A 13,570-nucleotide genomic window follows, 5' to 3' on the forward strand; every position below is an offset into this window, starting at 1 on the left:
GTTCGTAACTTCATTCCTTAAAAAGTTGTAACTCTATTGCTCTGTTCTCCTTCCTACCACTGAATAATTAAATGATAATTATATTGAATGCGTTTTAATTACCTTTTATTATTGATTAATTTGAGTTGCAATGCTATGAGGTTATTTACACTTATATGTATTGTGAATATTGCTGGGCCAAGTTTGAGGTTAAGCGCTCCAAAACCGGTTTAAACCTCCAGTGCTTTGCATTGACCGTTCCAAGGCGGTGACCCCAGCTTAATTATTCTATGCGTGTGTATTTTGTTTCGCATTGTGCTGTTGCGTACTATTTTGGTCATTTGCATTAAATTAAGGACCAACAAATTGTATGTACAGTAGCGTTACCGATTGTGTTCCGGGTTTAATCGGTACAAAATCGCTAAAAAAATAAGCGTTTTTAATTTAACCGCTTAATAGATTTTCAGCGGTTATTAAGCGTTTTAAACGGATTTCATCGGTTTTAAGCGTTTTAATCCGTTGAATTGCGCAACCACTTTTTTAAGCGACTTTACGCGATTAATCGCTACGCATGCGCATTTGTCCAGACCGCTGAAAAGCGCCGAATGGGCGGAGCCTTACAGAGGTAGGCATGTCCTAAAATATTTATTTATAGATCCTTGATTACCCGTGTGTTATCCATTTTCAGTTTGAACCCTATTTTTTTTACCTTTATTGTGTTTCCAACTAAAATAGTTATGTTATTTAAGAAAAATTATCTCTTATTGCAAATCCTAACAAAAATACTGAAAAAAATATCTGCAGAATACCGTTTGTGGGATAAACATAATTCAATTATGATGAGGGGATCGACGTGAAACACGCTCACAATTGTATTGTCCGACTTAATTCCCGTGTTTGATAACGAAAAAATTTGTGTCGTAATGAATTGTCGATGGAAACAGTAGATTTTACAAATAAAATAGTTTAAGAACACCTGAACAGTAAACGTGCAGATTGATAGAAAAAGCAAAAAAGTCGTGTTTTTTTGTTGTTGTTTTTTCTCAATGAGAGCCGCAATGTTTGTTTATATAGTATGTAAGTACACTACAAGATAAGTATTGATGCAAAGCATCAAAGGGCGTCGGGAATTTCAGTGTTAAATGCACTCAATGAAGTTACATGGAACGATTTTTTTTCTACTGTAAATATTAATATATTGGCCGATTATTTTTAACAAAATAGAAAAAGATACTGGTATAACCATTATCTATGATTTTGTGTTAAAAAACCCAAATAACCATTATCTATGATGTTGTGTTATAACCCCCAAATAACCATTATCTATGATTTTGTGTTGTTACCCCCAACTATTTCATAGTTCATTTTATTTACCTTGGTTTCCTTTTTTTACTGGCATCCGTGTGCAGTTTTCATTAATGAACAGAACTGTGTAGGTTTTAAAAAGTCTGCTTCAACTTGTAAACGTAATTTCATATTTTTCTTAACTTCAAGGGGAGATGATTCTAAAATTATTCTTACGTTGCTCATTTACGATAGGAGTTGAGTACTAATTGATATGAAAACACTGTAAAAGTTTTAATGTGTTTACGAACCCCCCCCCCCCAACCTCTCACACATATATTTCATGGGCATAATAAAAACAAAAAATGGTTACCTTAAAACAGCATATTTATTTAAACTAAAATGTCTACATCAAAACAAAAAGTTAACATAGAACACAAATAGAATAATTTGATTCTACTGGGGCTCGAACCTTGGGCCTCTCACATGTGAAGCGAGCGTGTAACCACTACACTACGGACCGCTTGAAAAATCACCTTCTAACTAAGATATTAATAAGTGACTGTAGTGTAACGGTTATCAGTAAAGCAATAAACCGTGTAATCGCTGTCGTCTTGTAAAATTGAAGAAAATACGCGTTAACCAAAACTCGAACAGCAAAAGCCTGCGCTATTGTTAGAAAAACCACAAAATAAATATATTTTGATTATGTTTTGTTTTTATACAAAACCAGAAAGTTTCACCGGTTCGCGTATTTGCCCAGTCCCTGTGATCTTTTATTATTGCCCAGTCTGGTGATCAGTTATTAATTAAAAGAATTAGCTATGCATTATTGGCAATAAATGTTGTAGTAAATGTAATAGGCACAAATGCAGTACTTATTTACACTAATTTACACAAACAATCACCACTATGCAAGATATTCTGACAACAAAAAAATATAAATTGATCCGTAAAATAACTTCTCCTCCCATAAGCGAAAAACAAGTATTACATACGAGTCGCCGCACTTCAGTGCGACGCCAATAATGACATGAGAATTCATTAAAATGTTAGTCAGTGATAATTCTAAATTTCTAATCACACACATATTGTTTTAAAAAGGGCAACCTATTTTCGCGAATTGTGGGACAATCGTCTTTTAATTAAAACGCGTTAGTTATAAGTGTTACTGTTACTGTTTACTACTGTGTCTAGTTGAATCATTTAAAATAAGTGATTATTAATTGATTGGTTATCACGAATTAATATGTAAGTTGAAAAAATATTTACTTTTTAAAAAATAAACATCTTCATGACTGCATTTTTGACTCAGTAAACAGTCTGTGAGTTGTTTTCGTTTATCAAATTTCTGAAAGGATTGGTTGTACTGTATGTTTGTTTTTAAATTCCACAAAAAACATATCCCAACACAATAATGTTTCACTGAGGATGTTGTGCTTTCATTAAGAAAAGATACCAGTAATTTAGAGACAAGTTGATTGTTATTGTTTACAATTGCATGATTTTACTGGACCGGATATTCTGCGTCAAATACACATCAAATGCCAGTCAGGACCTGCCATATTTGTTAATTTACGTCCCATGTGACGCACAATCATTTTGACGTATTGGTTCTCGTAATATCAACAAGAAACTCTGAAAGACAACTGCAGTACGTAATTTTGTAGAAGGATGTACACGTTTTCGCGCATCGACCAATCGCGTTATCGCGCATCGGCTGTTGCTAGGTGCAATTCCCGAATTGAGATTACATTGCGTAAATGTGAGCTATTTATTTCGCTATGAAAGAAAAGCTTACTGAGGTTACGATAGCTTATTATCTAGCAAGCAAGATTAAACTATAAAAACAAATACACTCTTTAATTGTATAGGTGTGCGTTAAATCTCGGCTATTGTTTACGTAAATAATCAATTACTATACTTTTAACTAATTGACTTTGACACAGCCAGCATATTTATTGAGACCCCCATTTTTATTGACAAGACCCCTGAAAATTATTAACTGGAGCACTACGGACCCCTAAAATTTGACATGATGAATGTAAAACCCTACAATCGGTATTTTTCGCGCATGTGCAGTCACTTGTTGGCAAAAGCGCTGGTTACTGATATAGAAAATATTTGCAATTAGTCATGTAAGTCATGTTTTTATCAAAAAATAAGTCAGAACTTCTAAAATGAATACAAAAACACAATAAATGAATTAAGAACTACATCACACCATACCAACATCGGCATTGGCATAGATGGTTTTGTTATTTTTTGTTATAATAAGCGTAAATAATCGAAACCCTGAATTGGTCTTCAATTTGGAAGCCATAATGGGATATCAATAATCTGTCAAAGTTTTTGAGACAGAAATAAAGTATTTTATTGAAAATCAAATGTTATAAACTATGTGGATTAATATTGGAGCAGTCATTAGAATTATTTTAATGAATTAAGCGCGTTAGTTCAAGTATACATGTATTTCAATATATATTTGGAATATACAAATGTAGGTGGTAAATTGAAGAGTAAAAGATAATTCATTATATTGAACAAATTATATTTATATAAAACATTATTTTATCATTTAATGGACAAATAAATAAATATGGGTAAATTGTGTTTTTGCGCATTGTAGTCCGCGTATATGCATGTAGCAATGATTTCATCATTTATGTGTCAGCAACGTACTCGATCAAAATAAATATAAGTCGAATTTATAAGACGCGCAAATAATTTAGAGTTACTTTTTATATGGGGCTAAATTCTTGGGAATATGAAAAAATATTACCAATATAAAAAGTAGTAGAACTTCCTATTTTATTATTAAGGATAAATAGTTTTTTATCAAATTCATTATTAAACATTGTTCACCGCAAAATGACATATCATTTTGATACTAAAATAATCGTAATATAACATGTTTACAAGGTCAGCCTTTTTAAAAAGATATAGAAAGATACAGGTTATCTACATGTATACTATACGAGTAATGGTGATGATGATGATGATGATGATGATGATGATGATGATGATGATGATGATGATGATGATGATGATGACGATGACGATGACGATGACGATGATGGTGATGATGATGATGATGATGATGATGATGATGATGATGATGATGATGATGATTATGATGATGATGATGATGATGATGCTGCTGATGATTATGATGATGATGATGATGACGATGACGATGATGCAGTTGATGTACTTGATGTAGTTGATGATGATTAAAAGTGCGAGCATTCGCAGATTGCAGTCAAACATTTATGTTCACTGAACCGCCATTTTATATGATTAGTATCAGAAATATGCAAAAACTAGTCTTTTGTTCCTTCTATATTATCAAATTAATTTTTTAGACGAAGAAAGTGATAAAACACACACACTACTGCATGCATTTTTCAACTTAGCAGTCTTTTTTCTGCACAGAAAAAAATATTATTCTTCTAAACATAAGGTAGCGCACCTATAATGATTTCCCGCGATTTTTTTTCAAAGATCGAAGAGCCTTTTACCTGTTTACTTATGCATATCTAATTCAAAGCAGTCACTAATGTGAAGTCACTTGATGGTTGTGCATTTAAAGATGAAACAATGTTGGAAATAAACGCAAATGTTGTATCTTGTTCGAAAAATCAAAATACCCGACATAATCAGTTTTCGTCTGAATCGAGGAAAGGAAAAACGTATGAAGAATTGGCAAAGAATATTGACAATGTTTGTTTTGTCTTATTTTCAATTTTTGTGTCGTCTTACTCGTTTGCTTATCTTTTCAACGTTGTACTTTAGTGCTATTTAAAGCATTTATCATTTGTGTAATGTATATATGTAATTGTTATTATTTGCAGGGATATTCAAATAATATGTTGCTCGAATGATCATATTTACAGATAATACAGTATTGATTTTATATTGTGTCTTGAATTACGAATTCAACCAACACAATAAAAACTTTAAAAAGTTTTGCAAAGCTACCGATCCTCGTGTTTTATTCAACCTATTTATAAGGCATAAACCACTTCCATACTACAAAAACATCTGAGAACAGATATTTTTACAAATTATACATTGAACAAATTAAATTTGTATTTAGTTAAGTATGAATTCAACTTATAGAAAATACAGTCACAAAGTCAAGCACACAACAACATCCATCATATTGCATAAGAGCACTGTTTTAGAGTATTTTTTTTTCTTTTTCTGTTTTAGAGTATTATATCAGTAGGTATATTTAGAGTCAACGATGGCCCACATGGACTGTGGCTGTCTCATATCTCAACAATAGGGTGCAATAAACATAATGTAAACTGTATAAAGCAGTTTTGACTGCAGTATAATTATCTATACATTTATGGTACCAATTCTGAGCCCCCATAAGTATTTCATTAGGTCATACCCTATCATGTGAAAACCTTTCAAAAATAATAAAGCACACCACAAATAGAATAAAAGATGCATGATTATATGTTAAATTGGGTTATTCCAAGTTACCGGACCGATAAGAACTTAACTTCGTGTTACTGTATGCGAATTGTTATTGTCTGCTAGACAAGTTTCTGTGTTAATCTATATAGTCAAATACTAAGATAACTCGATGTAAATTATGTTGAATAGTCAGCTTTTAATAGCCTTTCGTTTTATTTATTTTGACCCATATGGATGAGCCTATATGAGAATGCTAATAACAGAACAGAAAAGAACAGAAAGTTTATTCATATAACTTGAACATTTCCAGTTCATCGTTACATATACATAACTGACAATATATATGAAATAAGCACATGCATAGTAATGCAAAAGTGACCAAAATAGTACATAAAAAGGTGTTAAAAATGCACTTAGGCCATAATATCATAATAACGCAACCATATTCGACAATTGTGGACAGGCCCATATGCGAACGTCCAGATATAACACATATGAGACTACTACTGGTATATAGCGATTCTTCCTGGTATAACCCAGGCAAAGTTCGAATCTTGTTGAAATCTAAGGCACCAGGTTCAATTTTAGAGGAACGTTGTTGTCACTTTAGACGCCACATTTATGGCACACTCTTGATTTAACTTGTTTTGTTTTAAAAATGTCCATTCGAAGACGAAGTTTGGGTACTGGCATCCAACAATAAGGTCATCATGTCAGATCTTTGAAACAGTATGTTCACCACACTAGAAAACACATTTAGAACGCACTCTTAATAATCGTTGTATTGATAGTATCTATGTAAGCTTCAAATATGGTTCACGTTGTCAATTACTAGGTAAGCTGGTCAAATCTTACAAAGCCTTGTTACCACTCTAGGCTCCACATTCATAACTCAACCCCGACGAAAGAATATTTATCATCACTTTATCTACACATAGTTGGATTATGGGTAACGTGCGTCAAAATATATGGCAAGTGCTCAAACAAAACGGTGTTGACAATATATTCGCAACTTTTATGATACATTCGTAATAAAACTTGGGTGCTGGCTGTAATCCATTTCTTGAAATTATGTATGAAACTTTTGAGTCTGAGTTATGTGTGTCCAAACATTAGGTCACCAGGATAAATTAAAAAACAACACCATTGTATTCTGAAAGTCACATTTATAACTCATGGTTTAGCTTAGTTAGATTGTTTATCTTGACGATGTCTAAAGTATGTTCGAATCTAGATCATGTGCATCCAAAAACGTGTTCACCAGGTCAAACCTGAAAACACATTGTTAAAAATATAGCAAAAAATCAATCTTGAAGATACTTGGTCAGAATTTTATTTTAAAATATCAAGCCTTAGTTGACATTCGGATCGTGCGTGTTCAAATACTAAGACAATAGGTCAAATCATTAACAAAATGCTACGATTGTACATGTTAAAAAGTTCAAATCTGAGAAAAACCAAATAAATGAACACATATTAGCGCTTCAGGATCATAATGATCCTCGTGTTTGCTAACGTCACGATTTCATTGTTGTTATGTTTAATAAAACAACTTCAAGAATTCCGATCACTTTATTTGAAAATCCTAATACATAGACAGACAAAACAACTAAGACTAAGATGGCTTCTATAGTGTTTTTCTTTAAAATAGTTCGAAAGATGCTATTCAATCTCGGTATTAGAGTTCCAGAATCTACATGTTCAATGAAAGCTGAGAAATACAGACCCGGTCACTGTGCATTTTAATTTAGCATTGACACATATTATAGATACCAGTTCAACAACAAACACCGCGTTATGACAAATTATGGATTCACATCCCAATGACCGTTACGATGCATACTTTTCGAGTTTAAGAACATTGACACTGCTCTAGTATCACTCGTATCAGTGATCATACATATTATTGAGATCAGGAGGGAAACATAATATGACAACGACTCTACTGACTCAACTTTCTGTAATGTATGAACAACAGAGATAAAAGTGATGCTGAGACAAATTGTAGCGGTTTTCAGAACCTCCGAGCGATTGAACTTGATTGGACATTCACGTATAGGACAAATAGCGCAGCAAAGAAACCGATTTAATACATTGTAATACATATACATTTGTCACAGACACTGTCAACACACTAAGGTCATTAAACTGTGAACGTTTGAGAAAAGTCCAACAGATAATAAAACATTTGAAGACACAGCATTTTAGGAATGTATATATTCTAGAGTGAGAAAAACTGAAAAAGAGCGATTGCCAAAACTCTTCGCAGCCGACCTTCACATTTAGATTATTCAACTTTTAAAGTTTGAGAAGAGCGATATCCAGCAAGTCGTTAAAGAGGAGTAAAAAACAAAATCTTAAGTTGATTATATATTCTAAAGCTCCATCTTACGAGGTATGGAAGGGAATATCCGCCAGTGCATGCATGCTGCTAAATTACAATTTCATTTTGCTAAATGACAATTGTAGTTTACTTCATGACAACACCATGTTGATATATTACAAATGGTAATACCCGCGATTACATGCATGTTGCTAAATGAAAATTGCATTTTGCTTTGTTGTATTTGTTTTAAAATAACTTCGTCTTCCTTGCGTGTTTATGCTTTTTTGTATCAGTTAGTGTTACATTACTTGCATACTTCGTTTTAATGTTTACTCGTTGTATGCAAATCATGTATTCTTGCGAGTAAATGACAAATGAATAATATCTGTTAAAAAGTTCATGTGCCTATCTTCTTGTTGCTGAACTCACATCATTTTAATACTAAGTTATGCGTGAAAATGCATATTTATTGTCAGTTTTACTAAGCGAAATGACTAAGCACAAGGCAGCAGCTCACATGAAATAAGCCGAATGCCGACTGCATTAAGACGAACGCATTAGTAATACTGAATTCATATAAGAGACGGGGAACCAGAGTTTTCTATTAATTTTCGGTAGTTATCGGTAGTGTTCGTAAAAAATGTTAATTTTATGCACGGTGTTGTTACATATATACCCTGACCAATTTCTCCATCGCGTCATTTCAAACGTGTGGTCACCTATCTATTCTAAAAGGTCAAGTATTATTGTATATTACGTAAATTGCATACTATTTTATTCTCCATTTCGAGCGCTAGGCTTTCATTTGGCTTTCGAGCAATGCCCGTTTGAAGTAAATTGGCGTGATCCCTGATTATAAACTTGTTTTCATTTACGTTCCAAACGTCGTGTTGAGCGAGTATTCTCCGGATGTAGTGTTTTCCGGGGCGACACGAATTACCTAAATCTACCTAAATCTTCCCAAATCTACCGAAATCTACATAAATCTTTGTAAAAATTATTATTTTGCATCATGTTTGTGTTATGGGAACTATTGTTTTGTTTTATGCTTCATCTTTACTCGAGACAATATGTAATTTTTCTCACAAAATTACTTTAATAAATATAGGTTACACACCACTTACATAATGATATTCCCAAATCTACAAAAAACAGGTGAAGTCTACACTGTGTATTAGCAACCTGCTGTGGTGATCCCAATCTTATCAGCTCAATACACAGGCACCTGGCTACTGCCTTAAAAACCCGTTGAAAACAATAATATGAACTGATTAACCTTTTAATCCGTTTTATTTAGCATATATTATTTTATATACGCGTTCTATGCTATATAATACAGGTAAAATCATTAGATACATTTAAAACAAAAAAATAAGCACGTTGTCGCATATAAATAAGATACATTAAAGACACCCTTACAGAAATGAAAAGGTAGCGGCTAACTAGCCGCTAGGCAGCCGAAATGGGTATCCTGGAGGTAGCGAAAGTCAGCAAGTAGCGGCTAGGTTGCGGCTAAATAGCCAAAACCTATAGACGGTACTGGCTACCAGAGCCGCAAGCGGCTACTGTAGCCAAAAGGTAGCCAGAAACAGAACACGTTGAACTATTTCCATTAATTTGACAAATTTTCAGCCGCGAGCGGAAACTGTAGCCAAAAAATGTAGCCGAAAACAAAACTTTGGTACAATAACCTGTATTAAATGAACAAACTGTCAGCCGCTAGCGGAAACTGTAGACGGACGAACGAACGAACGAACAGACGGACGAACGGAAGAAGGGACGAACGAACGGACGGACGAAAGAAGAGACAAACGAACGGACGCACGGATGAACGAAGGCATTATGAACTCCACGGCACAATACAGTCAAGAAACCCGGTCAGCGGAAACGTCCGACTGCATAACGAACAACCAAAAGCAAGTTAAAATAGTGTTCAAGACGAACGATTTGACGGACGGACGAACGGACAGACTAAATAAGGGACGAACGGGCGCACGGACAAACGAAGGAACGACCGAAGGTACGGATGGACATATGCATATTCGGACTGCACAGACTAATATGGGACGACACCTTACGCACATTCATTAAACCCCGTTTTCCAAAAGCGCATATGCCTAGAGTATTATTCAAGATTAGCCGGCTCAGGCAACACCGGTTAATCAGGGACGAAACTTACGCCTAAACTGGATGTTCGCTTCCTTTAAAAAAAACAGTGCCATAAAGGCGGAATGTGTTGTGCCGGATTATCCTATGCGCACTTCAGAGCATAGTCTCTGATGACACTTAAAGAACTTGAATTCGGCCCAGTATTTCCAGAATAAGGCTCACTTTAACGCTTGTGAGAAATGGGACGTGTCGAAGGTAAACCAGTTATAGTTGATATTAACATGTGTATATAGTATCCCTTTATTGGCCATATAACTCATTCAGCTTGACACTCATGTATAGGCTTATTATTGACTATACTTGTAATGCCTGCTGCAACCACTTTCGGTAATAGTTTTAATACACTGGGCCATATTAATGACAAATTGTGCATAACAAATGTAATTAATGCGTGTATTAAGTATCGTTTAAAGTACTTATCGAATTTCATTTAGTTTTTTTTCTAATCGAAAATATAGTCTAGGCGGAAAAGGTCGTCCCTAATTAGCCAGTGCGGACACCACATGCGTATCTAGGACAACACTCTACGCACAAGCATTAAACCACGTTTTCCCAGACTGAAGCTCATATACAAATACGAATGTTGCGTATGATGGGAAAGATATGGGCAGAACGCCATAAACCAGGACGCTGGTGTGACGGGAAGGCGAAAAACAGCATTTTTACCGAAAAAGTCATTTGCGTCCTTACTACGACAATCAGAAATTTCCAGAAACACTATCTTAGGTCGCCGTAAGGACGCCAGTCCGGTGTGACGATGCTAACGTAGTAACAAAGTAATACAAAACAATCAACGTCTCAAGTCATTTGTTTCACAAAGTCATGTCGAGCCTCGTGGTTCCGGTGTTATTTATTTATTAGCGAATAGGTCTTTAAAACTATTAAATTATTACATCGGTATATGTTAGTTAGGGGGTAGGTAGTTATAGCTTAAATAGCAGACATGTAACATGAATACACAATTAGAGGTAGTTAGTGAACGAGAACAAAACTTATCCGGAACAAATATTACTTAAGATCGATGACACGAAGCAATTAAGTGTCATTATTACACAAAGAAATCGCCTTCAACCCTTTATTTTCGTCCTCATTCCGCAGTCAGAAAAATGATATTAGAGGGTGAGGCACCGTCTTATTATTTTTTCGACGAAAAATGCCTAATGTTTCCTTATCATTTTCTTAAAACATGTTCGAGATTCTCAACAAAACAGTCGATATGCGTCATGAAAGTAAAAACATCAACATTAAATTGCTAATGGTAATTCGTGTCGCCGCATTAGGCATGTTGTAGACGGCTATGTTTTACCCGCTCACCGCTTTTTAGTAAATGAGGCTTTTGGAAGACGGTATTTCGACATAATGAATATTTATTGTATTTAAATGAGGCATTTTTTTACGGAGGATTCCGGAGATAGTCGATATATCACGATTGATACCGGAGATTTTGATTTTGATGTTTAGAGTGATCTCCCGGCAATAGTAATTTACGCTGCAATTTGCACTGGAATTATGTTTTTGAATACTGGTTCTCCTTTTCGCAACGTGAACTATTTATAATGGCGGTGTATGCAAAACCGAAAACTAATCCTAAATCAGAGACGCACAAGCAATCGACTTAAGAAGAAATATAGATCCACAAAGATATTAACAGCTTGTTAAATTCAGTAGCAACATAGCCAAATGCAAATAGTAAAACAAAGAACGCCGTTAGAATTAGCATTCATACAAAGTCCAAAAGATTAACTGCAGTTGTCAATAACACACACGCAGTAAAGATATATATGAAGTAAATATAAACTTATCAATATGACACAAGTATATGAAGTGCTTGTACAGCTAATGTAACTAGGCGAAATGCAACTTCCATGTTACAGAATGCACATGACAGTTGTTAAAATAAGAATGTCATTTAACATCATGCATGCACTGGCGGAAATTCCCTTCCATAACGAGGAGTTCACTACAAAAGTTTCGGGAGTTCGTACTAACGGACTTGTGTACGCACAACTGTACTTGTTTTCATAAGGAAGGAACTTATTCTGGAATTAGTCTTATAGGAGTGTAACGTTAACATTGTAGCGCCGTTAAATGTCGCATCGCCGTTATACGTCGCAGGCTATGATATTTGTCGCAACGTTGACGAGTTGTCATATCATACCATATTTTATTAAACGAGTTCACAAATTTTGTTAGCGAGCCTTTGGCGAGCTTACTAACGAATTTCCTGGACGAGTTTAATAAAATATGGTATGATAATTGTATTGTCCTTGTGAAGCTTGTTTTCTGAAATTTTATTAACATTTAGTCTTTTCCTGTGTGAATATTCATGCATTTTGTCTTGGGCATATCTAAACTATATTTTTAAGTATTAACATAAACAAATTGATGCTTTGGAAGATTGCGTTGGTGGAAAAAAAGTTCTTTAGCTGCAATGTAAATGGTCCCTTAGAAAGCTTAACGTGGTCGGTATTTCAGGAATGACGATGACAGTTCCAATTTAACCAGAGGTCAACGGTGATGTCAATTTTACTTACCTTGGAATACCGATTTCTATCATGTGAAAGCAACGACAATATAACATGGTTAAAGAACATTTACAAATAAACTATCTGGTCTTGCCCAGTTTGCTGCAAGGCCTTTTTCGGGGTCAAAGATATATACAGAGGTTAGAATTCCAATATGTTTGTGTCGAAACTACTTAATTTTAACAGGATATAACTCACAATTGTGCATGACATGCGAGCGAGTTCAAATCCGGTAAAGCTTGTTCAGACTACTCCTTTATCAATGACCATGCAATTTCACATTTCACATACGAATATTCACGATAAGGAGAAGTATTATTTCTTGTAAGACCTGCCTACCTCACTCAAATATCAAGGTAAAACTCAGAGGTTTAAGTGAAAAATCTGACATAAAACATATTTTCCGATTTAATTACTTCATACATCATTTCGCAATGATAAAATGAATATAAATATTACCAAATAGTTTCTACAATGAGAGACTACACACCGTATGAAATACCTGTGTTAAAGGTCACATTTGAGTAAAAACAGATTGTCCGCATTTTACCTTCAGACATCACATAATTTTTTAAATAACAAATATTCGCCTTGTGTTAACCCATTCCACTTAGTCGAATGTCATGGTAATACTAAAAGGTCAAAGGTCGAAATTGGGATTAGGATGCTAACCATTACAAAAACTTCGTCATTTATCGGAACGTTTGAATTACATTTGCGCACATGATCAAAGTGTCGAGCAAGCGTGTCGTGCGCAGGCTCTGTATACCTATTAATCCCTTGGTCAAAGGTAAAGATCACACAAATATATCATACTGCTTGCGCAAACTTTAACAAAATTCACAGTTCATCGCAT

General features: G+C 34.5%; 2 protein-coding genes across 5 annotated transcripts in view; both read left to right on the top strand.

The window, feature by feature from the left end:
* The window catches only part of LOC127841074 (uncharacterized), a 237,330-nt gene that overhangs the window by 202,389 nt on the left and 21,371 nt on the right, over window positions 1-13,570 (top strand). The gene's annotated exons all lie outside the window — the stretch shown is intronic.
* LOC127840401 (acetylcholine receptor subunit alpha-like) overlaps window positions 9,483-13,570 on the top strand; it is a 46,720-nt gene continuing 42,632 nt past the window's right edge. The window contains exon 1 of the mRNA XM_052368814.1: window positions 9,483-9,514. Coding sequence (XP_052224774.1) covers window positions 9,483-9,514 — 32 coding nt within the window. The remainder of the gene's footprint in view (window positions 9,515-13,570) is intronic.

The sequence above is a fragment of the Dreissena polymorpha genome, chromosome 8, assembly GCF_020536995.1.
Source record: "Dreissena polymorpha isolate Duluth1 chromosome 8, UMN_Dpol_1.0, whole genome shotgun sequence".
Lineage (NCBI taxonomy): Eukaryota > Metazoa > Mollusca > Bivalvia > Myida > Dreissenidae > Dreissena > Dreissena polymorpha.